The sequence below is a fragment of the Hakea prostrata genome, chromosome 8 (assembly GCF_041222555.1).
Source record: "Hakea prostrata isolate BN-2017 chromosome 8, UWA_Hpros_2, whole genome shotgun sequence".
Lineage (NCBI taxonomy): Eukaryota > Viridiplantae > Streptophyta > Magnoliopsida > Proteales > Proteaceae > Hakea > Hakea prostrata.
In genome coordinates this window covers 37843456-37871450 of record NC_142607.1, presented here as the reverse complement: position 1 = coordinate 37871450, position 27995 = coordinate 37843456, and the positions used below count along the sequence as shown (strand labels likewise).

General features: G+C 41.6%; 1 protein-coding gene across 1 annotated transcript; it reads right to left on the bottom strand.

The window, feature by feature from the left end:
• Positions 1-3237: 3237 nt before the first annotated feature.
• LOC149007761 (LRR repeats and ubiquitin-like domain-containing protein At2g30105) lies at positions 3238-27690 on the bottom strand. Its single transcript, XM_089164714.1, has 10 exons — positions 27424-27690; positions 27231-27325; positions 26926-27102; positions 13251-13361; positions 13036-13136; positions 10810-10947; positions 10259-10307; positions 10051-10116; positions 3971-4090; positions 3238-3879 (listed from the first exon to the last, which is right to left on the bottom strand). Exons 1-10 carry the CDS (start codon positions 27581-27583, stop codon positions 3769-3771), a joined length of 1128 nt encoding a protein of 375 aa, XP_089020840.1. The 5' UTR covers positions 27584-27690; the 3' UTR covers positions 3238-3768.
• Between the last annotated feature and the right edge of the window lie 305 nt (positions 27691-27995).

Here is a 27995-nt window from a genome sequence, read left to right as displayed (position 1 = left end):
CTGCTAATATTCTTGATCCTATCCACTTTACTCAATGTCTCCATAAGAAAAACAAGATTTGGCTTCACCTGGTAAAAATTCGATTCGCCGGAATCAAGCACGTTTCCTTCACCGATCTCTGATTCTCAGTAATGAATGGTCGCAGCATTAAATGTTAAGCGTCCAACTAGTATAGAACCCCTCAAATGTCGCCCCAATTGGTGGTTTGGTCTCTGTGGATTTCCAACTCCAAAATATTTCGGACATCACATTTCATCGTGTCCCATCAATCCGCACATATAGCAGAAGAGAGGTAGTTTCTCAAACATGATTGACACTAAAAATTTCTCCCATGTTCTTCTTCTTGCTACAATGCTTCCTCTGAGAGGCTGACACCGGTCAATGGTTATCCGGCATCCAATGTATGTTACCCATTGCCCAAATTGCACACCCTTGATCAACATACCTTTCCCAGGCTCTCCAATTTGAGTCACTAGTTGAAAACCAAAATCCATAGTGAATAAATCAACAGGAATACCATGGAATTGGCACAAAAAATCAATGTGTGTGAATCGCCATCCTCCTTCAGGTTTCCATGGTTCAAGTATTAGCATATTTTCTGCAACAGGCCATGGTGATTCCTCCACCACTTTGAACAAGTCATGTGGATGTGCAAACTGAAAAATAAATTGTCTTGTTCTTCCATCGGAATAATGTCGACACCCATTACTGTATTCCAGGCCTTAGGCAAGGATTCTGTTACCGACTGTCTCCTATATGGTTTACCTGCAAGCACCATACCCACCAAGGTGTTAATACATTGTTCACCAGCTCTGTTTTGCTTCATTCACCTCAAAACCTTCATCTTCTGAAAGGATTATCTTTGTAAATCCTGAATGTCGATGGTCAGTATATTGGGATGGAGGTTTTCCCTCTCTCACGGCCTCTTCCTCTTGAAGACAACATGAGGCTCTATTTCTGCAATCACCAATTAAGCTTCTCACACCGGAGACAAAACAAACACTCACACCTGAGGAAAATAACACTCATGCCGGAGGAAAACTCATATAATAGAGGAGGAAAGTTCATCAGTAACTTGTTAATCTGTCACATCAAGTTCGCCGATCCATTTTCTTTTGCTTTTCACGCCGGTAATTGGTAGAGGAAGAGTAGCATTAATTAAAAGAATAGGCTTACTTGCTAAGCCATGTTACTTATCCCAATGGGTCTTCCAATTGGCAACATTTGGTTGGATTGACTAGTGTTCTAATTAAAATTCAATTTTAGGGTATTTTTGCTTTTTGAAGATAAATCATAGTGTAAGTGTTTATATGCCTCTATTTTTGGGTGCTACAGTAATTGCTCAGAACTAAATGATGAGGGAAAATGGTTCTACAAAGCTTGGATTGATCTCAGTCCTCCAAATAAAAACAACAAAGACACGAGCTCATTTTATCCCCAACTTACAAACAGATTTTCACTTCAGATATTTGAGTTTTCATACCTAAATGGCAAATCTTAAGAGGACAAAAAGAAGCAATGCATAAGATTAGCTAGAATAGTATTTCGTTCTATGAAAGAGAGATGCCTAGTTTTCCAAACTAACAGCCTTTTCTCAATTCTAGAACTGATATAACCTAAAATAGCTCTTTTGATTTTGATTGACAATGGATAACGAATATAAATGCCGAGTCCAAATTCGACCCCTTGAGTAAATTGTGTCGAGCTTTGGTTTTTTAGGTTAAAACCGGTTTATAGAGAAAGAGTCAATGCAAGTTAACTTGGGTGGTTGAAAAGCTGCCTCTAATGAGCTAGTAAAACAAAACTAACTGATAAGGGGAAAAGGTAGTGTCATGTTCTTAGGCATCTATTTTTGGGGCAGCAAAGTAATTTGCTCAAAACTGAATGATGAGGGGAAATGGTTCCGTAAGGCTAGGATTAATCTCAGTCCCCCAAACGAAAGACGAGCTCATTTTTACCCCCACCTAACAGATAGATTTTCACTTAAGAGAATTCAAGTTTTCTTACCTAAATTGCAAATCTTAAGGGGAAAAGGAAACTTTACATAAGATAAGCGAGATTGGTATTTCATATTTTGTGAAAGAGAGATGGTCAGTTTTCCAAACTAACAGCCTTTTCTCAATTTTAAACTGGTATAACCTAAATAGCTCCTTCGATTTTGATTGACAATGAGAAAAGGGTAACAAACATAACTGTTGTGTCCAAATTTGACCCCTCGAGTGAACTATAGTTTAGCTTTGGTTGTTCAAGCTAAAACCTGTTTAAAGAGATAAAGAGTGAGTGTGAGTTGACCTAGGTGGTCGGGAAGCCGCTTCCAATGTGCAAGTAAGATTAAGAAACAGCATTATCTTGAGTATAGGGTTTTAAGAGCTTTAAGCTTTGTTGCTAAAGAGCATTAGGGGAGTAAATGATCATTATTCACATTAAATGAAGCAGATGAGGATTATTTATAGCATAAACAGACCGTTGGGAGTTCTTGGATGGTCCAGTTAGCACAAATCTCCTCTAAGCTTGACATGTCAGATATGAGAATTGATCTTTCTAACCAATTGGCTCTTGTAGGTGTTAGTGTCGGCTTGACATGGCAGGCTATGTTACACGTAGCCAACAATTTGGCGGGTTGCCCGAGATAAATGTGGTGTCAAGTCAACATATTCATATTGGGTACGAGCCTGGGGATCCTCGAGTTGATCAGCTTTCCTCATAGCCTTCTCCATGTGTCCCAAATGCCTAGAAGAGATATGTCTAATAGTCAAGAGAAGTGCTCAAGAGGTCTGATCACAAATTCCCGATCATCGGCCTTCTTTACATCACCACTGGTGTTTTGAGGTCCAAGGTTGAATCCCCCAAACTTGAGGATCACCCTTGCGCCTTGATTGTTTTTCAAGCTTGATCATGGGCTTGGGTCGAGCCCCCGGTCCACTATGGGGTTTTCTAGTTGGAAATTGGGCCACTAGTTTGAGAACAAACTAAGGAACTTGGTGCAAAATGGTACAACATGTGAACCCTTACATTTCTTTAGCTAATGGGGGAACTACTAGATGCTATATTGATTTCTTATTTTGGTAAGAGAACAATTCCAAAAGAAATGAGAGACCGCGGGTGCAGATCCAACCACTTTTTTTCCCTAAAAAGTCCTAGATGTTTTTACCATTAGAAGGGGAGATAGAACCTTTACTACATGAACAAACAAATATGAACTTAAAAGAGCATCTTTGTCTTATACCTCCTAAAACACCTAAGATCAGAAACCTAAGTTTGTAAACCTAAGATTCGCTCTAGACATGAAAGATTTCTTACACACTACTTTGAATGCACTTTCTTTCACTAGCAAAAAGAACTTCAAGATCGTCAAAAGAATTTCCATCACCGTTGTTATTCGAGGCGACATGAAATGTACAACCAATTCAAAATCACTACGAAACAAAGGATTTTCTTTCTTTTGTTTATACACATTTTGTGACAACCATACAATACACAACCTAAAAACTAACAACAAATTTCATTCAGACATGTTCAAATGTTCTATGAAAACTTCTGCCTAAAAGTTTGCCTCCAAAAAAAATCCTGGCAAAAATTCCATCCTACCGTTATGAACAAGACGAAGAATGTTTTCCAGTCCATAGTAGGCTCTCCAACTTTTGATGCAATTCAACAATTCACTTCATCGATAACATTCGCGGGCATCCTCTACCGGTCCCAAGTTGATGAGGAGCAATCATATGATGCCTGATTCACTAGGTCGGCAACAATCATAGAAAAAGGGTCTCAGCTCTTATCGGCACCTTCATCAAATTCAGCACCGAACCGAACTCCCATATCCAATTGCTTCTGATCTCTTGAGCGGCGACGCTCATCGAAATCTTGCCATCCTTCCAACTGCAGTCAATGTGATCTCATAATCAAGTGGATGAAAAAATATATATATTATGATGCATTCAAACAAATTAAACAGACATCAAGCTCCTACCTGGCAAAGAATATCCGTTGTGATTTCAGTGTCATGGAGATCAAGTGCTGAGAGCTCGGTACATGACTTGAATAATGTAGAAGGGAGAGCTTTGAGCCCATTATTTCTGAGGTTCATAGTCTACACCATGCATGCAATAATTATTTTACCTTATCAACCATGATGGAAGAAAATACAGTTGTATAAGATCGCTCAATAATACAATCCATAAAGAATTCTCAGTAAGAAATCTGACCACACAAAATTTAACAAAGTCCAATTGGAAGTAAAGTTTTTTATCTCTCTCAAGTCTCGTACTACATCTTTGCTTTTCTAGAAATAGACCACAAGGGTAGAGACTAGCCATGTCCCAAAATTTATGGAAATCTGACCGTGTTCCCAGGAGGAAAGCAACAGCCCCATCCAAGGGATGATTTTAGAAGGTACTGCCCACAAAATATCTCCCACAAAAAATGAGGAAATTTTTTGTGAGGTTCCAACCCTTACCTTCCCATTGCAACAATCAAGCTGAAGGAAATGACTTTCCTCACATTTTCTCATACAATCATCAAGCAACCACAAACAGCTTCAAAAGCTTCAACTGAAATTAGACCCTGGACCTTACCTTCTTTAGCAAGTTTACACAATTGGCATCTGCCCCATAATTTATTCATGATGGGATGAGAAAAGCAACTGAAACAATATATACCAAGGGCCAATAACAGCAATTCCAGAATAATTTTGGAATGATATTGGCCACAAAATGTTTCTCCAAAAAATGTGGCTAAATTTGTGATACAAATCCCTATCCCCACTTTGTAAGCACAACCAAACAACTCCTCACTTTTCTCCTTCCCAACCATCCTGGGAATGCAACCAAACACACTAATGAGTTTCTACTATTTACATGTATAGAAAGCATCAATGAAACCAGAAATGCAGCAATGGAATGAACACCAGCAAAAGAGAAAATCAAAGAGGTCAGTCAAAACAAATCTGATTAAGAGAAAACTCTGATTAAATATTCAACTCAGGCAAATAAACAGACCTGCAAAGTATGATTTGCACCCAGCAGATGGATCTAAATACGACAGAATTCTGCTGGGCACCACAACAAAGACATGCTACTGAATCCCCAAGCATAGATATCACAGTGTCTAGGTGAGGCATTCAAGGAGGAAAGAAAAACAAGGCAACACCACAGCACCACCAAAGCGCCAGACACCTAGGCAATGCCTTGAAAACTATGTTCCCAACACCACCCTTGAATCCACTAGAGCCAACACACTTGAATCCAAAGACAACTGAGAAGCTCCGTCTCCCTTACACAACTGGTTGAAACGTCGGTATAATCCTTTTTACAAGATTGTACAAAAGAATGCCATACTAACCGAAGACTGAAAAGAAAAGGCTGGAGTCAACCACAGAGACTAACCAAAATCCCAACTGCGTGCTTAACCAAAATGATTGGGGAAGTTCCTGCCATGCGTACAGTATTAACCCGTCTTAGTATTTGATTTAGTGGCCATTTTGACCATGGCTGAAACGACACCTGAAATTTTAGGAGGAATGTGGGGCAACTGTTGATTTGGCATTGGAACCTAGGTTGGTAATGAGTGACAGTGTATGTCTCTTATTCAGCAAAATATTAAACCAAGATGAAAAGACGTAGGGAAATATCTCCTTTAAGTTCGACTACATCTACTACACAATATTGCCATACGAGCTTAGATGAGTCTCGAAACCTCAATATTTTCAAATTCTGAAGAAATTTGAATCTTGGCAATAATTTTCCAACATTCCCTAATTTCAGATTTGGAACTTGGTATCATAAGGGGAAAAGTGTAATGTTTGGATTATTTTGAAATTTCAACACTTAAACCAATGGTCTTGTTCTGGTCTTTTTGGCAAAGTAACATATATTTCATATTTCGCATGTCATATCATTTCTAGGCCCATCAAGACCAAGTATTTCTATGATTATGGCATAGTAAGATCGTGATGAAACTAAACAATTGAAACTACTAACCAAAGTAAGGCTGGACTTATAAAAGGTCCCAACAATTTAATTTCATATAAAATCCAGTAATCACGACTTCAAACTAGACCCCACAACTTAGTAAGCCAGCAATTAAAAACTGCTTCCGAAATGAACCACGAATCAATATGGCTTTTTTTTTTTTTTCTCTCTCGCTGGAATTCATCCTACCAACTCAAGAGCACTCTTGAAAGTGGATCCTAATCAATGTCTCCTTTCAAAAGGTCATACATTTTGAATTGTGCATAGAACTTGAAACAAAAATGAGATACGAAAAGAAGATAAAAAAGATTTGATTGAGAGTCATTAAACCAAGTGAGCAGGCTGAAAACATTAATTTAGCATGATGCCCCTAGGAAATGGTAAATAATTTTTCACTAGAAATGGTGGTCTCTACTCCCATCAAACTTAAAAAGTACTCTCTAGATTTATATTATGCTATTTCATTGTTCCATCTCTCTTCTCCAGTAAGAGAAGCCAGCACCTACACCTTAAGCCTTCCCTGGTAGCCCAAATACTTTCCACGCGGCAACTCAGTAGAAAACAAAATTATGTGGATTTGTATCCCCAAGGTCCCCCTGTTAATATCAATTTCAGCCCAAACAGGTTTACCAATTGGCAACACAGCTTTGAAAATCAGGACAATAGAAGAAAACACAGTAGGGGTCACAGTGCCACAGATTTGCATGGACATACTTGGTTATGCATGCTAATACATGTGGTATTCAGTTAAACTACATGCTGAAACTACATACATGGCTGGTACCCCTCCCTTCACCATAGGTCTCTCTCCTTCTACTTCTCTTTCTCTAGTTTTTCTCTCATTATACACATCCTTAAATAAGATTTACGGTTCGTTATTAAGGAGGTAGTAGGAACTAGCATACTGAAGATGATTGCTAGTAGGAACTAAGAACTCCTACTCTTCTATCTTGACATACTGAAGTAAGAAGAAAGAGTCTCAGCTGGATTCTAATAGCTCTTCGTTTAGCCAGTGCTTAGCTCAGCTCCAGATACTGACAAGAAAAGACCACCACAGTACATCTTTCTTTCGAAAACCAGGCCACACGCTTTACTAATATAATAGAAGGTAAGACAAAAGCAAGGGTCACTCTGAGATGAAGGCAGGCATGCTCCGATTTTATAAGATAATATGTTACCACCTGCCACTTTGGTGACCTTGCTTGATGAGTTATGGCTAAGTGCACTCACAAACCACAGGAGGACCAAAAGCCCAGAGGAGCGAAGCTCATTTCTCTTCCAGGGTCAATAAAAATTGGATTGGCCCATCAGAAGCTCAGCTCCTTTGGGAACAAGCTTCAGAATCAACAAAGCTTTGTAGAACAAATGAATCATCCAACAGCGTCACAGCCCCACATTTTGTTCTTAACAATGGAGAAATAGAATGGAATTCTTCACGAAGTTCAAGATAAAATGATAAAAAAGATTCTCTATAGCCTCCTTGTTTTGAGATGGCTCTGGGCTTGACAACAGTAATAAATGATAATAAAAGTTGGCCTACTCCCAATCTAAAGCCAAAGAGCATCTTGATCAACTTACTAGCTACCGTATAACTCATAAGGCTTACATCACGGGATTTCTATGGGCTTACAGAAACTTTCTCATGCTTCAGTCTTTTCTGCTTTGCAGTTTACGGTTGGATTACCAGAAACTCTCAGTAACTTATGGAACACAAACAGATCAGAGTATGTTTGCCTTTTCAATTGTTGGGACGGTATGGGATGCCATAATTGTCAATGACTCCTTCGCTGCATAGATGTTTCTGTTTACGTCCCCGATTTTCAGCAAAACACAAAGAGGAGTTGCATTGCTGCCTAGAAGGTTATTTTTTGGGATGGATATGCCTAGAGGTGTTTACCAGATGACATCTCATTATTTTGGAATGTGAATGGAAAATATAAGTTTATCAACTTTCGATCTAGCCTTTCAGATGTAAGAGCAAATATTCAATATCCGTAGATGGAACCAGCTTTTAGGGCAAAACTAAGGTTCTTTAAAATGTTTGGGTGAGGCTTCTAGGGTTTTCTTGCGCTCAAACTTGGATCAAACGTAGGGTTGTGTGCCTATGTTATGCACATCAAGTGTGGGGAATTTCTGAAGGTTAATTAGGGAGATAAGGAATTTCAAATTCTAGGGTTAGGCTGTTTGTTTTAAGGATCAGATCGGTGTAGGCCTGATGGAAAGAACTGCCCTTCAGATCAAGTGCTAATATAGGTTAGGTGGATGCGGCTGTAATTTGGTAAGGTTTTGACGGTGGAATAGGGAGATATGGGATTTCTGGTTTGCGACAATGGAGAAGAGATCAAATGGAGTAGGGTTTCAAATAGAATTAAAAGTGGAAGAGGAAAAGGGGATGGGGGTAGCTGGCTGCCACTTGGATGCTGGAGCCCTGAATGATGCTGTTGAGGAGCCAGAATGGATTGAATACAAGCTAGAATCCACAGCCAAGAGGATCCTTGGTAGTCTTTAAAAGAAACTCACACCCATGAACTTAGGAGATTCCTTGCCATGGCCAGAATACTATTCTCGATGGAACAGCAAAGAAAACACATCAAAAGGGCTGAATAGCTTAAATTTTTTTTTTTTTACATGAACCGGTATATGATCCACAATGATGTGCTACCCATAGCCTTACTACAATAGACGAAATTCTAACGAAAATAGAAGTCCTATGCGAACTTGATCTATGTTTCTAACTAACTAAGAACTGAAATCAGAAACTTTAAAATCGAAGTTCTAATTAGACCAGAACTGACTAGGCTAATCAAAAGCTGAATAGAGTTTTATAACTGCACCCATATTAGAATCCCATCATGGGGTTTACTAATAATAATCCTAATTGTATCAAATAAATAAAAGCTGGGCAGAATTACCATACCGCCCTTACCCAGCCGAAATTAACGAGTACTGAGACCCCAAAAAACTTAGTAAAGCTGCCATGCTCCTTGTGTAGTGCTGCTGTGCAGCAAACCTAGGGTATCCCTTGAGCCCTGGCCGTCCACTCTTCCAGTTAGGGGACTTACTTCAACTTTCCAGAGAATAATTTTGCTACCCTAATGATCTTGATGGTTAGGCAGTTCCCCCGAGAATGATCTGGAGTCCAGACATTATTGATTTAGGTGACAAATTGTTCAATACCATCTCACCTAAAAGCTAAAACTGTTAGAAAAGGGTGGCATAAATGTATCAACAGTCCCTTGTAGGTAGAGGCAAAAATCACATGTCCTTGCATGTGCCAAGATCACATGGCACCTAGGAAGAAGACATGTCAAGAATAAAAAGCCATTTCCATGGACATCCCAATGGTTGAACACATGATCTCCATACTCCAGAACCATATTTGATACCATTTCACCTAAAAACGCAAAATGATAAGGAGGGCAGCATAAATGTGTACATCATCAAAAACCAGTAAAAGAATAACTGTCCATGTATAAAGTAGCCATTCTTATACCATGGAACCCATCTAGACTGGAGACGAAGATGTCTTCAGCTTATAGTTGTTGCATTATGTTTAATGTTATAGTTTTTCACGCTATTTACAGATACATTGTTCAGGGTCAGGCCTTGGCACAACAATTAGTGGACCATAGTTGTAGCCTGAGATCAAGGCATCAGAACAGTCTCTCAGCAAAAATAGTCGGAGTAAGGCAGTATAGGAAAATCGTCCACCCCCCCCCCCCGGCGGGGGTAGTACACTTGTGCAGAAGCCTTCAACACCACGATTGCCCTTTTTTGGTGTAGAATGATATCTCGATGTGGCAATCATTAATACTATCATTCTACTAGCATGGTTAATCCTACCCTTGCACTGGCATGAACTCATGGATCCCTTTTCCATCATTTCATAATCATCTTCATCAGTAAAAACACACAAAGCAAGAGCTAATCTATACAAGATATAAATGCCATTTAGGTAGGAACGGCTTACACTATCTATATCTATATAGTTTCCACTAAGATGGAAATAGGAACCCTTGAGGGACCAAAAGGAAAAGAAAACAAAGAAAAACAGAAATCAGTTGAGAATAGGAAGACATACTTTGAGTTTGTGTAAATCTCCAATTGTCTCAGGCAGCTCCACTAGAAGGTTCGAAGAAAGATCAATCTGCAGTACACCAGAACCCCTCTAACATGTAAGACTACACCTGCTCTGGAATATAAAAAATTAGCTTACAACTGCAAGAGCCTGAAACTAAAAGGAACAATAAAGTTACAAACTGTCAAAATCTTGAACAACATAATATCACCTCAATTAGAGATCTGCAGTTTCCTATACTTGAAGGCACAGAGCTTAAGCTTCCAATGCACAAAAAATAATGTCAAATAATGTCACATTAAATAAATAAATAAAAGATATGGTTGCCAGTGACAGCTTAAATAGAACAATTCGTAGTCTTAACTTAGACCTTAAGCCTAGGATGATTCACTACGAGTCACAGGATGCCTAAAATCATTGTGAAACGTGAAAACTCATGGTATGTTTGTTACTAGCACAACATATAAAACAGACAAGTCCTGTATTGAAGTCTTTTTTCAAATGAAGTGCAGGAGAAAAAGCAATTTCAACATGCAACGTAAAACCATACGCCTCATGACAATTTATACATAAAAAAAGGTAGTTTACAAGCCGTGGGTTGTGGGTATTGGTGAAATGCAAGCTTTCTACATGAAAAAATTCCAAGTGTCAATTTAACTGTGCCTAAATGAGTCAAGAACATAACCTACACTAAGAGCAAAAATAGCAATAGCGCGCAAAGAAAATTAAAACAAATTAATTACATATGAAGGAAAATGGTACCTATTGTTGCTTGCAAATAAAAATTCAAGTTGTGTAAGAAGTTCTATTTCAATTGGCAAGCTTGTCAACTTGTTATTAGCAATATGAAGTTGCGTAAGAGAAGTCAAAGCACCCAATGAAGATGGCAAATTGGTTAAACTGCAGAGATAATACAATGCCAGATGTTAGTCCACAATTATGTATAACATAACAAGAAATGCACAATCATATGGTGCCCAACAACTTAAGCTTCATAGTAACCAAACAAGGTATCAAAGAATAATCTATTATTTTCCATGTTCTTTGATACTTTGCCGGAAGAGCACAAAGATCTCAAACAAATGGTGATAAGCAAAGTATATTGGCATACTATCAACTAAAGATCAAGAGACATAATTCTTGTAGTATACTGATGGCTCAAAAGTGTGAATCGCTCTCAAGAAGAATATCTTTTCAGGAAATAACTAGGTTAATTAATCAAGGATCCATTTGTGGGGACCAAGGTGGGGTGGAAAAATGCTAATGTGGCACCTCAAAATTCCATCCCAGCCTTGTTTAGTTAATTTAAGATGGTGAAGTCACAAAAGCTTAACCGAAAAGGATAAAAAAAAAGTCACAAAGGCTATGGGATCAATGATTCAATATAAATTGCTTTGTCTAATGATGTAGCAATTCAAATCCCACCCTATTCTATCCAAGTCCTACCAAATCACGCAAACTTTGGTTACCATACTCAACATTTCCAGCCCAACTCACCATTAGAATTCATTGAAACCTAATCCACTGCACCCCCATGTCCTACACTTGATCCACCTTGCCTCCATTCAACCATCATAAACCCTGGTTTTCCCAACACGAAGTCCTGAGGTTAATTGGCTCCTAGTTGATCCATTTCAATATATGGCTACAACATCATAAATTTTATGTGGTTCCATCATGAACATCTCAATCTAAACACTTGCAGCCCTGCAGCGATGTAAATCTACCACTATGCACCTGGTCCAAATTCTTTTTTATTCAAACCCTTTGATTTCTATCCCATATAGAGGTACTGTCCAGCAGAAATCAGGTGGATTTACTTCCAAGGCTAATAAAGGAGGCCAATCAGTCATTCATCCCCCACCCCAAAAAAAAAAAAAGAAAAAAAAAAAGGGAGGAGGTCTATCAGTTATTTAAGGAGATAAAAGGGTTATTGATTAGTTTTATGCAGAAATGTCATTATCGGCTAGCTTCTCATGAATGGTTTATATTTTCTAGAACTGAAGTGATCAAGAAGCCCCAACCAGGTAGCTGGTGAAAACAAATTAAGACTCAACTACAAATATGTGGAGGACTCTTACAGCTGTTATAATTAGATAGGTTTCTTTATGGATTTGTTTCTATTTTGGCTTTATTAGTTATCTGAAATTAGAACCATAGTTACATTAAATTTCCTACATAAATTAAGACTTCTATTGGGGCCTTTTTTTCCCCAGTTATATTTGAAATAGCCATTAGCAAAGACAATACATGTTCCAGATTTTCTTCCATGAAGCTGAGGAACTGGATGAGAGGCCCAGGTGAGAGTGAGAAGCTAAATCCAGTTATCATATTCCTATCTGCTAGTTCTTTGATTGATTTTTGAGTGTGGAGTTGATATCAAGATTTGCTGATCGATTGAGACCTTTCAGAGGTGTACTTGAATTATGGAGAATAATTTCTCCATAAGATGATATCCTGAAGTTGTTTTGCTTTGTCAAATACAACCATCCATTATGCACTTGAATTGTCTCATTAAAGCAGAGCCTGGAGAAGGCCCACTGAGGTAGGCTTCATTGAGAGAGAATTAGAGAATAGGAAGGAGATGGCAAAGGGGAAAAATCACTCTCACAACTCACGCTGGATTTTCTATACTAACTTCAGTATTCAATAGCTGAAATAGGAAACTGTACTACTAGGCTAATGCTGAGAAAAAGAAACAACTGACAAGATATTCTATGTAATCTACCCAAAAATAATTATAATACTTAAAAGTAAAGAAATACTAATGTTACTGTTTCCAGCCTTTTCTAGACCAGAATTCTGGTTTAGGCCTAGCCAAGGCTACTGCATCACTGATGCATTTCAGATATTGACAACTAGGATAGATCCTATTCAGATAATACACTTGCATTAACTGAATTTCTCAACAAATCAATATTAGTTGTCTGAACTTGTTCTGCCTATGATATAGATCAAGAAATACCATAGAAAAGGGGAACCACTTACCAATTTTGGTTGAGAGACAGAACTGCCAAAGACTTCAGAGATGTAATGCCTTTCCAGCTAATGCAATCGTCTGAAATATCATTTGCATTCAAGAACAGTCTCTACATGAATGGTTAAGAGCCCAAATGGCAAAGAATCACAATTGCAGTCAGAAGTGTTTTAAGGCTGCAAATATATGAGTCAAATTAGAAATTGAGAACTCACAGAAAAGTCACCTGTATAGACCTCAATTCGCCAATTTTAACTGATATTTCATTGATAGAAGTGTCGCTGAGATCCAACATTCTTATAGAAGGTCCAGAAGCCCACACATCATCAGGTATAGTCTACCGAATCCAGTTATTAAAGAAAAGGAATAAGATTTGACAGAATTGAGGAAAACACCAAAATATTTCATCAATAGAATTGTAGCTGAGATCCAACATTCTTACAGAAGGTCCACAAGCCCACACTTCATCAGGTATAGTCTACCGAATCCAGTTATTAAAGAAAAGGAATAAGATTTGACAGAATTGAGGAAAACACCACAATCAAAGCACAGTTGCCATGCTAAAATCAACATATAAGCCATATAAATGCAAAATAACATAAAAGAAAGCAGGGAAAATTATACGAACATATTCATTAGAAATGAAGCAATGAACGAATCAATATGAGCTGCAATAAACTTATATAATAATACAACAAGAAGCCTTGTTCCAAGGCTACATGGTTTCTTGCCTTCCAATCAACTCTGTTTGAGGCTATACTAGATATAAGGTCTAAGCTATGCATATCCTTTCTCACCACTTCTCTTAAGGTTATCTTAGGTCTGCCCCTAGCCCTTCTTATTCTTTCAATATGGATTAAATCGCTTCTCTGTATAGGGGCATTTACAAACCTTCATTGAATGTGCCACCTGAAAGGACTTTTTCCTAGCTTATCATTTATCAAAGCTACTCCTAGTAATACGATCATTCCTTATCTTATTCTTCCTAGATTGTCAATCCATCTTAACATTCTTACTTTTTCTACATTGTGTTTATCTATATAATGCTTCTTAACAGCCCAACACTCTACACCATAGTTGCATGCCGGTCCTATAGAATTTCTAAGAGTTCTAAAGGAATACGTAGATCGAATAAGATCCAAGACGCAGCTCTCCACTTTGCCCACCCTATTTTAATTCTCCGGGAAACATCATCCTCTATACCATCTATTTTTATTCATGGTTTAGCCAAGGTACCTAAAATTATGACTTTGCAAAATCTCTTTCTCATCAAATTTCACTACCTCATCATCCGCCCTATCATAACCAAAGTTACACACTACGTATTTCATCTTCGTTTTACTTACCTTAAAACCTTTTGATTCTAAAATTGTTCTCCATGATTCTAACTTGGCATTAATCCCTATTTGTGTTTCATCTATCAAAACAATATCATTAGCAAAAAGCATACACCAAGGAATTTCATCTTGAATATCTTTGGTTAGTTTATCCGTTATGAGTGGAAATAAGTATGGGCTTAAAACTGATCCTTGATGTAGTCTAACTAAAATTGGGAATTCACCAACTTGTCCCCCCCCCCACCAAAACCATTCTTATACTTCCTTTTTTGGAGTACTCCCACCATTCTTACAATTTTCAATAGACAATCATACATATATTTCACTATGTCCACATATTTACTTGCAGCACATGAATTGGCCTTGAGAAAGCACCCTAAAATGACCAAGCAGGTAATCATCTATATACTAAAGAATTTTCTATGTTATAGTTGAAAAATACTGGCATACTAAATATTCCTCCATGCATTGTCCTTTAGGAGAAAAAAAACACCCTAAAAAAAATGCACAATTGAGCAACAATACAGGTAATTACTCTAAGAACTTTCTATGTTGTACTCTAGCAATACTGCCCTGCAAAATACTGTAAATTGGTGTACCCAGTAATAATTTCCATATCAGCATGCCAAGAAACACAATCTCAGTAGTCTAAATCCCAATAACCAATAAAAAAGGGTGTGACCATGGTACAAGGCTCTTTCCAACTGCACCAAGGCCACCCTCTTATGTCTTATATGATACATTTACATAGTAACAATATCTATAACCTATATTCTCAATAATTTTATATGATGCAGCTATACTTTATCTCAAATCACACATGAGGAAGAGGAAGAAAATATAAATAACCACAAAGCCCCCACCCCTAACTGTGCCACCAAGCGGACCAAGACATCCGAGGTCACCAAGGCAGTCGCCTTGCTTGCTTCAAGGCAAATTGTCAACTCGGCAAAACCCACTTCATATGATGAAAAGTATATTGCCACAAACTAAAAAAAAAAGAAAAGGTTGAAATATTTTACGAACAAAGAGCTACTGTATGCACCAGTAGAACTGCAAATGATAAGATCTCTTGTTATTGTGGACAAGCTTATTTGCCTCTACAAGATGTAATATTCCTAGGTGCCTTCTAGGCAAATATAGAAACACAGCAGTAACCAATTCGAGAGGAAATCAAAACGTTTGTTCGACAAGGTTGAAAGTGATATAAATAAACCTTTCAATGTTCCTAGCAGTTACCACTTTTATCGGCGGTGTTGAGTTAGCGCAACGTTCAAGAATAAATCAGGAATTTCGGAACAAACTGATGCGGATCAGTTATGCTTCTGGATCCGACTGAGCCTCCTCTCGTATCCGGGACGATGAGTCCTGCAAGAAAGGTTAGATGCGGGCCGGCTTGTGTGCCGGGCAGCCGCCTCCGATGGCAAAGTTAGATGATGAACTGAATGAGGTCTCGTGCAAAAGTTACACAAGATAATGCCCAAAGTGTATTCGTTGCTTACCGGAGGGGTAGATCTGTGCATTTATAGTGTGGGTGTTACCTTTTATGTATTTGGTAAGTTAGCCAGACAAGGGCTGATGTTTCTCCTCGGATCATGCTCCCTTGTCGTTAGTCCCATTCAATCAGCTGTCGAGTTGACCTTCTATAACAAGGATGATTGCTATATTTGTGGCGTACGTTACGCTTTCGGTTATAGAAGATCGGCATCCTTCCCGACTAACCGTAATGTGGAGCCCCATTCAGCTAGGACCCGATTACGTTTCATCATGATAGGATCGGGTGTAACCCGATTAATATGACGATACCATTCATTCGGGTTATACCCGTTTGGTGCCTATCTTTCCGTATCATAAGCCCCCTATCCCGATTGTTGCTTGCGATGTTCGGGATAGTTAAGTGGTTGGAATGAGTTGTACCTCGGGAGGTTCCACGAGTTCCCTTTCCTCGGGACATTTCCAGGAATACCCCTTAGTGGGCGCATTGAATGCCTGCGCACTAAAGTGACCAGCCGTTTTTTGTAACGGCTGTCCTCAGGACTTCGCCCAACCTGGGATTGACACGTCAGGTGGCTAGGCGTAGGCTCATAATGAGAGCCTCGGGGGAGGCGAACCGTTTTGCTTTGCAACCGTTGATCGTCAAGAGTCGTAACCGTCTGATCAAGAAGTGTAACGCCTCTTCCGGCAGTATAAATAGGGGCCTTTGCCTTCCTTTTCTTCTCACTGTTTTCTTCGCTCTCGACTAAGCGACGCTCCCGACTGACTTCCGAAGCTTTCTCAAGCCTTCCCTGCTTTTTAATCAGTAAGTTTCTTTTTCCTTATGGCCCCGAGGAGATATAAGGCCCCGAAGAAGCCAAAAGTAAGCTTGAGAGGGTTTAGGTATCAAAACAAGGTTCCCGTTCCCATCTATCGTGATAGACGTCGTCGGGCTGAGGGTTATACCAGTGAGGGTGATAGCGATCAAACGAAAAAATACAACCTGACCGGGGATCGCCTGAAAGAACTCCACGAGCAATCTTCTGATGAGGAGAAATCCAAATCTAATAGCTGCTCAACCCAGGACGACGATCCCCGACTCTATGATGAGATTCAAGAGATGTTCCGTAAGGACAAAGAGAGGCAGGCGATGCAAGCCTTGACTCCATCCCTTGCACCCGATGAAGTGGAAGGGGAAGTAGAGACCGGGGTAGAAGCAGAGGAAGAGGCCGAGGTTGAGACCATTCCAAGTGTAGAATCCCGGGAGGGTCCCGATCAAAGTTTCGATTCGAACCCCGCTCCTGTTTCGATTCTCGCCACTCCTTCGCTCGTAGTGCCCTAAGACCCGAGTCTACGGCCACTTCCCGAGATCCCCCTGCTGTATCTTCCCAAGCCTTTCTTCGGACTGATGTCCCATCCACCTCCCGCGCATCCAGATCGAAAGCTCCCCCTCGACCGCCCTTTCAACGTCCTAGCGGTTTCCGGGGGGCCATCCCTCGTAAACCTGATGTTAAGAAACTCGACTCCGCAGCCTTAGAAATTCTTCAAGCCGAACCCTTAACTCCCTGGCACATTAATTTTGTCCAGAACTCCTCGGGACCTGAATTCTATCTTTGCTCCTTGTTTCCCGAGGATCTGGATAGGTTTTTGGGTAGTTTTGGTATTCCTGAGGGATATCAGGTTATTATCCCGACTGATAGCCAGAGAGTAAATAGTCCTCCCGAGGGATTCTATCCCTTATATTATGATGCTTTTATCGGGGGGTTGCGCCTCCCGTTGCATGATCTTTTCATAGATGTGCTTGAGCATTATAAGCTTAGTCCTTCCAATTTGAGCCCGAACAGTTGGAGGATTATGATCGGGTTACGTCGGTTTTTGTAAGTCAATAGGGGTCTTCCCGACTTTCGGCTTATTCCACCATTATTATTCCCTTCATCCTCACAGCCAACGCGGCTGGTTTTTCTTATCCAAAAGAATTTCCCCTTCTCAAGGGAACTTTATTCTAAAGGATTCCCTCCCGTCCACTACCAAGAAATGGCGGGAGTTTTATCTCTTCTTTAAACCACCTTCTCCCGAGCCCTTCCGTACTCAATTCCAAGAAGTCTCCAAGGGGAAGATCGACCGTCTGAATATTCCTGTCGCCCTTCATCCCGAGGAGGAAGACTATATCGATATAATAAACTCGGTTGACGATGACGAACTCGCAGTCCATGGGTATTCCATGGAGTACGAGTCAGTTCTTCAGCTATGGGGTTTCTCCCCGAGTAAGTCTCTTTTTATTGTTTATGTGTTGTCTATGTTGTGCTGACCTGATACGTACTCTTCGTCTTTCAGTGAGTCAAAACATCTCTGAAGATGATCTTCTGGCCATGGCGCTCGGGAACATGGACGAGGCCAAGCGACGGAAGCCTGTGCCTACAAGCAAGACTCCTTCGGGAGTACTCAAAAAAGTCCCGGCTCAAGTTCCTGCGGCCGCCAAGGCGATAGCCCTTCCTCCCAGGCCATCTCCGGACAAGAGTCTAAAGAAGAAGGCTCCTTCCTCGGGAGCTGAGAAGCGTAAGGGAGACGGCGTCCCTCGTCTCTCAAAAAGGGTTCGTATTGACGAACCGGCTCGGGAGGTTGCCCCTTCTTCTTCGGGTGGTGACCTTGGTTTTAACTCCGTTTTCAGCGACTCGGAGTATGCTGAACAGTGGCTAAATGATGCCACTAATGATGCTGATGCAACATATCTGCGCAACCTCCCGAATAGGGAGTTTTTTAATGAAGGATTCAGGTACCTGTCTTTCTTCCTTTTTCTCCCGAATCACTATTATGAATCTTCTTACCCGGGTAATTTTTTTTCAGATATGTTGCTGGTGCTGTGCACATTTTTTCCGAGTCTCTTCGCGAGGCTCGGGACCAAGCCAGCGATTAGCGCCGGCCGAACAGCTCCACGGGGAGTCGAACGTTCGGGCCCGCACTGCTATTACTGCCAAGGAAGATGCGGAGAAGAAACTGAAGGACGCCGAAGAGAAAGCGGCGAAACTGAAGAAGGAAAGGGATGTCCTTTCCAAAAGCAAAAGCAAGTACAAAGGGAAGGTCAGTGACTTGGAAGAGAAAGTCGGGAAGGTGTCCGAAGATCTGAAGGCATCTGAAGCCCTTTTATTGGTGGAGAAGAATGAGAATGCCCAGCTGAGAGACAAGTTGAAAGAGCTGGAGTCCTCGGGTACAGGAGCTTCGAGGCGAGGTGTGCTTTGGAGGAATACTTCACGACTCCGAGTTCAAGAGTCTCCTTTCGGCTGTTGCTACTCCCTCCTTTAGGAGAGGTATGCGAGTTGCCTTTAAGAAGGCTCGCAAGAAAACCGACCTTCCTCGCCCCCGAGAGCTGGAGAAGCTGCTGGACCCTCAGATTTATGATGAACTCAAACGCCCTCGTCCCGAAGGCCTTCCCGAGATTGAGGATTTCCCTTTTCCTGATGTTGTGGATTACATTGATCCTCTTCCCCAACCCTCTCCTGAAGACGAAGTAAGGGAGGAAGGTGAGGATGAAGAAACAACAGCTCGGGAAGGAGATAGTGAGCTGCCGGAGGAGCATGAACGGGGCGAGGAGGAGATCCAAGGTTCACCTGCCAATACTGTAGGCCTCGTTGGAGTCCCTCGAGGGCGTGACCGAACCAGCTGTTGTAGAGGACCTTCCCGGAGTCCTTCGCTTAAAATTGATTAAGTCTTAATGCTGAATATTGTAATCCTTTTATGACTGAATCAAGTTTTTCTCCGTTTTTGCATAAGCTACCAAACAATTTCCCCCCGGGGATTATCGAGATAAGCCTGAGTATACGGTATTTTTAAGAAAAGATGCAATTTCCATTAAGAAAGAAGTAATTAATCAAACGGGAATCACCCGAGTGAATGGTATCTTTGAGAAAAGATGCAATTTTCCTTACGAAAGGAGTAATTAATCAAACGGGAATCACCCGAGTGAATGGTATCTTTGAAAAAAGATGCAATTTTCCTTAAGGAGTAATTAATCAAACGGGAATCACCCGGTGAATGGTATCTTTGAGAAAAGATGCAATCTTCCTTAGAAAGGAATAATTAATCAAACGGGAATCACCCGAGTGAATGGTATCTTTGAGAAAAGATGCAATCTTCCTTAAGAAAGGAATAATTAATCAAACGGGAATCACCCGAATGAATGGTATCTTTGAGAAAAGATGCAATTTTCCTTAAGAAAGGAGTAATTAATCAAACGGGAATCACCCGAGTGAATGGTATCTTTGAGAAAAGATGCAATCTTCCTTAAGAAAGGAGTAATTAATCAAACGGGAATCACCCGAGTGAATGGTATCTTTGAGAAAAGATGCAATTTCCTTAAAGGAGTAATTAATCAAACGGGAATCACCCGAGTGAATGGTATCTTTGAGAAAAGATGCAATTTTCCTTACGAAAGGAATAATTAATCAAACGGGAATCACCCGAGTGAATGGTATCTTTGAGAAAAGATGCAATCTTCCTTAAGAAAGGAATAATTAGTCAAACGGGAATCACCCCGAATGAATGGTATCTTTGAGAAAAGATGCAATTTTTCCTTAAGAAAGGAGTAATTAATCAAACGGGAATCTCCCGAGTGAATGGTATCTTTGAGAAAAGATGCATGTTTTTTCAACCAGAGTTGATCAAGCAGGAATGAACCCGAATTTATTGTATCTTCTTTAGAAAGATTTGATCTGGTAAAATGTGAAGTCACAAACGGAATTGACCCGATGTCTTTATTGGTAAAACTTCTTCAAATTTGTGGAATGCCATGAGCGATCAATCGGGCTTCCGTCTTCTATTCTCTTTAGTCGGTATGATCCCGGCCTTGTTTCTTTTTCCACCAGGTAAGGTCCTTCCCATGTTGGAGCTAACTTTCCTTGATTTCTTGGGTCTGAAGCCCCTGTTCGTCTTAAAACCAGATCCCCCGATCTATATCTTCGGTTGTTAACCCGAGAGTTGTAGTGTTGTGCCGCTCTCCTTTGATACAATAGATTTTTCTGTTGTGCTTTTGTCCGGGATTCTTGCAAAAGATCTAAATTCTCCCTGAGCCCTTGATCATTTTGTTGTTCATTAAACGTATCATAACGCAATGATCCAGCCAATACTTCCACGGGAGCTAGGGCCTCAGTCCCATAAGCTAAACAAAAAGGGGTTTCGCCAGTTGGGGTTCGCACCGTAGTTCTGTATGACCAGAGGACACTCGGGAGTTCCTCGACCCACATTGCCCGATTATCTTCCAACCTCTTTTTGATCCCATCAAGAAGTGTCCTGTTGGTGACCTCAACTTGCCCATTGCTCTGTGGGTAGGCAACCGAAGCGAATCGATGTTCTATATGGTACCTCATACAAAAGGCTTTGAACCCGGCACCTTCAAATTGTTTGCCGTTGTCCGTTACTAGTATCCGGGGTATCCCGAACCTGTATATTATCTTCTCTTGAAAAAACTTTTCCATCTGTTTCTCCGTGATGGAAGATAACGGCTCAGCTTCGACCCACTTTGTGAAGTAATCTATTGCAACCACCATGTACTCCCGATTCTTGGGAGCTTTCGGTAGTTTCCCGACGAGGTCCATTCCCCACATCGCAAATGGGGTCGGGTTGGAGACGGATATCATGGGGACCGCTGGTAACTTTGGGACATTAGCGTGTTTCTGGCATCGTTCGCACTTACGGACATATTCAATCGCTTCTTTTTGTATTGTAGGCCAGAATATTCCCGATCTTAATACTTTTTGTGCTAATGCCTTCCCGCCCATATGTGCACCACATATGCCTTCGTGGATTTCAGCAAGGGCGTAACTCGCTCGGGATGGCCCAACACATCTTAAGAGGGGATTCGTGAAGGACCTCCTATATAGGTGTTCCCCGACCATGGTGAACCGAGCAGCTTGATTCCGAACTTTCTTTGCTTCTTTCGGATCAGTCGGGAGAATGTCATCCCGAATATACGAAATCAGAGGTGTGGTCCAGTCTGATTCCTTGCTGATCTCAAAGGTTTCCAGTTCTTGGATACTCGGGCTATTTAATTCTTCAATGTAAACCGCCGAGTCCAAGTTTTTGTAACTTGCCATTGACAGTCGGGAGAGTTCATCTGCATTTTCATTTTCCTTTCTTGGTATCTGTCGGTATGTTACCCGCTCAAAGAAGGTTTGAAACTGTCCAACCTTGACCAAGTATTTAGCCATTCTTTCATCCTTAGCTTCATACTCCCCCCTGATTTGGTTGACAACCAATTGAGAATCACTTCTCACTTCCAGCTCCCGAACCCTGAGGGCTCGGGCCACTCGCAAGCCTGCTATGACAGCCTCATACTCTGCCTCATTGTTTGAGGCTGGGAATTTGAATCTTATTGCATAGCTGATGGTGAAGTTCTCGGGACTACAGAGAGTCAATCCTGCTCCCGATCCTGAAATACTGCTCGAACCATCAACATGTAGAATCCACAACTCGGATTTTCCATCTGTTGGCATTTGGTCATTTTTCTGTGGTATAGTGCTTTCGACAATAAAGTCGGCCAACACCTGGGCTTTTATGGCCGTCCTCGGCCTGAACTCAATCTGGTACTCGCTAAGTTCCACGGACCACCCGACCATCCTCCCTGCTACATCTGGCCTTTGAAGTATTTTCTTTAACGGGAAGTTAGTCGGGACTATTATCGGGTGCGACTGGAAGTAGGGCCTTAGTTTTCGTGATGCCACGAGAAGTGCCAACGCTTGCTTATCAATGTCCGGGTACCGTTTTTCAGCATCTATAAGCACATGGCTCACATAGTAGATTGGGTTCTGAACGGTATCACCCCGAACCAAAACTGCACTGACCGCCGTTGGCGAGATTGCCAGATAAACCGTAAGAGCTTCTCCAGACAGAGGTCGGGCCAAAACTGGTGTTGTCCCGAGGTATGTTACAAGATGATCGAAGGCCTGTTGACACTCTGGTGTCCAAGCAACTGTTCCCGAACTCGACGTGGTCTTCAAGGCTTTGAAGAAGGTGTTACACTTTTCCCCAGCCCGGGATATGAACCGATTTAAAGCGGCCACCCTCCCGGTTAAACACTGGATTTCTTTTATAGTAACTGGTGGTGTCATGTTGATCAATGCTTGAATCTTTTCTGGATTAGCCTCGATCCCTCTTTGGGAAACCATGAACCCAAGAAACTTTCCCGAGGAAACCCCGAAGGCGCATTTTTCAGGGTTCAGGCGCATTCGGTATGTCCTAAGAACATCGAATGTCTCTTCCAAGTCAGCCAAATGTCCTGCCCGAACCAAACTTTTTACAAGCATGTCGTCCACATATACCTCCATGTTCCGCCCGATCTGTCTTTGAAAAATCCTATTGACAGCTCTCTGATAAGTTGCCCCTGCATTTTTTAACCCGAACGGCATTACTCGGTAGTAATAACTCTCCCGGTCAGTCATAAAGGAAGTGTGTTTCTCGTCCTCCCGACTCATTAAGATCTGGTTATATCCCGAGTATGCGTCCATGAAGCTAAGGACCTCATGACCTGCAGTGGCATCGATCAGAAGATCAATCCTCGGGAGAGGATAGCAATCCTTAGGGCAGGCTTTGTTCAAGTCAGTATAATCGGTACACATTCTCCATTTCCCATTTGCTTTTTTCACCATAACTACATTGGCAAGCCAGGTCGGGCATTCGATTGGTTCTATGAAACCCGACCTCTCCAATTTTTCTACTTCTACCCTGATTGCCTCGTGCTTTTCAATCGCAAAATTTCTTCGTCTTTGGATGACCGGGGTAGCATCTTTCTGTATCCAGAGTTTGTGCTCTGCTACTCGTCTGTCTATCCCGGGCATATCATTTGCCGACCATGCGAAGATATCCGCATTATCACACAAGAACCGGGTAAGTTCCTTCTTGAAATCATCTGGCTGCTCTGAGCCAATGAACGTTCCTCGGTCAGGAAAGGATTGACTAAGTTGGATCCTTTCCAGCTTTTCGACGGGTTCCGCCCGCTGCATGCTTTCTTCATCGCGGTCATCCCGAACCTCGACGTTCATGGCCGTTCCCGAACTTTCTGGCTTACGCTTTTCCTTCAGATAGTTTGTATAACATTGTCGGGAAGCCGATTGATCTGAGCAGCATTCCCCGACTCCGGATTCGGTCGGGAACTTTAACTTCATATGCCTGGGGGACACTACTGCTTCAAGTGCGTTCAATGTTGGTCGTCCCAGAATGACGTTATACGCCGACAGTTCCCGGACCACCATGAAGTTTACCCGAACCAAAGTGTCTCGGGGTGACACTCCTACTTTAAGATCCAGATGGATAGTTCCTTCTGCCATTGTGGATGATCCCGCGAAACCATACAGTGGCGTTGATGATGGTGTTAACAAATCATCAGCCAACTTTAATCTTCTGAAGGCATCATACGAGATGAGGTCGACAGAGGATCCCGTGTCCACCAGAACTCGGTGAACCTCCCGGTTGGCTATTTTGACTTTGATGATGATTGCGTCATCATGCGGTGACATGACACCATCAAGGTCAGCGTCCGTAAAGGTTATAGGCTCGGGACATACTGGATTTTGCCTTTTCTTAGGCAAATGTACAGCCCCCACGAACCGAGCCTTTTGTTTTGCCTTTCTGATCGACTCCACAGTTGGTCCCCCCATTATGACGTACACGGGTGTTTCCTCCCGATCGACCTTCTCTTTCCCTTTGTCCGCTTTTTTGTCAAGCTCTTTTGGACTTGGGGATCGACCTCTTTTCTTTGGCGCCGGTGAATATGCTTGGCTCTTCCCCGACTGCCTCACATATTGACCCAACTTTCCTTGTTGAATCAATTTCTCTATTTCAAACTTCAAATTCCGACAAGCATCCGTATGGTGCCCGTAATCTTGGTGAAATCGGCAATATTTTGTCATATCCCGATCCTCTGGAGGTGCACGTATCTTCCCGGGCCATTTCAACTCCTTTTTATCCCGGATATTCATCAGAATCTCTGATGGCTTCGAGTTTAAAGGAGTATAGTTTACTTGTTCACGCTTCCAGTTACTTTTTGGCCTTTGGTGCTTGTCACTTGGGGATGGTTTTTCCTCACGATCGGATCTTCTGTCCCGGTCTGATCTCCTGTCCCGATCTGCTTTAACCCGGGCGTCTATCACCTCATAGACATTGGCTTGCTTTTGGCACCTGCGTAATAGCATGCCGTACGTTCTTGGCTTGTCTGTAAGCAAGACCTCCAGAAGCCTTTGGTGAGTAATGCCACTCCAAAGCGCACTGTATGCTACTTGGTCATCAAGCTCCTCGATCTCGATGGCAACTTCATCAAATCTTTTCAGATAATCCCGAATGGACTCATTTCGGCCTTGTCGTATGCCAAAGAGACTGTCAGACGTCTTTTTACTCCCGATTGCGCTTCGGAACCGAGCTATGAATTTTTGGGCCAACTCCCGGAAATTATTTATTGATGCCGGACGTAGACTACTAAACCATTTTATAGCCGGGCCCTTAAGTGATGCTGGAAAGGTTCTGCAGAGCAATTCATCCTCCCGACCTAGCACCGTCATCACTGATTTAAAGTAGCTGATGTGCTCTTTTGGATTTGTTTTCCCTTCAAAAGGGGTGAAGGTTGGCATGATAAAATTCCTTGGCAGAGGCATGTTCATGATTTCGTCTGAGAATGGCTCCCGATCTACTACATCAAGATCCTCGTCATGATCCCGATCTTCTAGTTTTCGCTCGACCTCGGCCACTCGCCTTCGCAGCCGGTTCTGCCTTGTACCCTCCTCATCGGATTCGACACGTTCCTTTTTTGAGCGAAGGTTTGTAGTTTCCTTCCTTTGGGATGGTGCCCGAGAGGTCGAAATTCTCGATCTTGAAGGTTGGGGTTGGCTTTCTCCTTCTTCCTCCTTCTCCACGATCTCATCGACTGTTCCCGACTATACCGGGGGGCAAGGACCCTGTTTTAGGCGGCAACGAAATGCGTTCTAAAGCACTGATCCTTGTCCCATTAGGCGTGGTTTGGCGCTTGCTTCGATCAGGTTGTATTTCCCTTTGCTCCCGAGTTATTTTTGTTCTCGGGATGCGCCTTGGATGTCGGGCTCCTCTCACCGTCCTGAAGGCTCTCATTAGCCTTCCCGACTGGGTGTTACGCCTTGGTCCTTGTTCGACCCCAATTTGATGTACTAAACCACGTAATACCCCTTGCATTTCGAGCATGCCTTTACGCAGTTCGTCCATATCTGCCATAATGGCCTGGTCCCGGGGTCCTCGTGATGTCCCTTCTTCAATTGGATCGTCCAGAACCATGTTGTCCGGGAGTATCTCTTGTTCTTCGTGAACCGACGGATTAATCGTTTCTTCGGGAATTACTCGATCATCCCCCGTACTTTCTTGTCGGGAACGTCCATTAGTTCGTCTTACCATGACTTGAAGATGTTGTCGTTCCCACAGACGGCGCCAAACCGATGCGGATCGGTTATGCTCCGGATCCGGCGAGCCTCCTCTCGTATCCGGGACGATGAGTCCTGCAAGAAAGGTTAGATGCGGGCCGGCTTGTGTGCCGGGCAGCCGCCTCCGATGGCAAAGTTAGATGATGAACTGAATGAGGTCTCGTGCAAAAGCTACACAAGATTATGCCCAAAGTGTATTCGTTGCTTACCGGAGGGGTAGATCTGTGCATTTATAGTGTGGGTGTTACCTTTTATGTATTTGGTAAGTTAGCCAGACAAGGGCTGATGTTTCTCCTCGGATCATGCTCCCTTGTCGTTAGTCCCATTCAATCAGCTGTCGAGTTGACCTTCTATAACAAGGATGATTGCTATATCTGTGGCGTACGTTACGCTTTCGGTTATAGAAGATCGGCATCCTTCCCGACTAACCGTAATGTGGAGCCCCATTCAGCCAGGACCCGATTACGTTTCATCATGATAGGATCGGGTGTAACCCGATTAATATGACGATACCATTCATTCGGGTTATACCCGGGGGCCTATCTTCCCGGAAAAAAAAAAAAAAAAAAAAAAAAAAAAAAAAACAAGCCAACCAATAAAGATCATAAAAGAATAATCTCCTAACAGAAGAAAAATCAGAGACAGACCAAGGAAATGCATATACCTCCAAACAACATTTTGCCAAAGCAACAACTCCTGAGTGTTTCCAGCGTTTTATTTGGGTGCTTTCAACGACTGTCTTCGGTGCCAACATCCTATCCTTATCATACCCGTCCTCATCTTTTCTTGTTGGAGCCAGGACGAACCGATCTGAAGAAGCTTCTTTAGTGATAGGCCCACCCTTTAATCGAAAGAAACGTAAACAATTTACTAGTTCTGGATTATCGTTCCAAATTAGGCACGAAATATAAAAGACTGAAAGAAACATAATCAAAATCTGCAAAAATTTATGCAATAAAGAAGAATTACCCCTTGGTGTAAACCCTCAGAAGGAATCAGCATGAGCTTCGATCCATTACTAAGTTCTGAATCCTTCAACGTCATTGTGTCCACCAGAAGCTTCCCTGGCGTAGCAGCAAGGACAACAATAGGGTTTGAGAAATTGACAGAAGAAGATAACAAGCAGAGGTAAGCACTGATAGGAAGAGAAGGTGGTGCCTGCCTTTGCAGATGAGGTTTTGTCCTCTTGGAAGAAGAGATTTCAAGTCTTTAATGGTGGATTCAGGGTTGACGGAGAGACGGATAGTTTCCTTCTTGAATTTCACTTGGATGGCGATCATCGAAGGAGAAGGATCAACAGAAACACCACCATTCAATTCCATCGTTTCTTCTGTTTTCTCTCTCTATTCAATTCCTCTGGTTACTGATGCAGAACTGCAAGAAATTTCAAGCTATCTTTTTCCAAGCAAACCGCGCGAAATGTTAAATATGATTATTTTATCTCTAATATTAAATGTAAGGTTAATATTAGAGATGGATAAATAAAAATTATCTAAAACAATGAAAATATGATTATTTTATCCAATTAAAGATTTGTTACATTTGTACTTTTATAATATATATATATATATATACAATAGTATAGTATGAGTAAAAAAGAACAAGGATATTTTTGATTTACCAAATGTATTCAACATAAATAGATGGACAAATTTGTCCTATTAAGAAAGCTAAATTTTTTATTTTATTAAGTTGTGGGTTTGACTCCGACTCTTTGTTCACTGAAACCTAGCT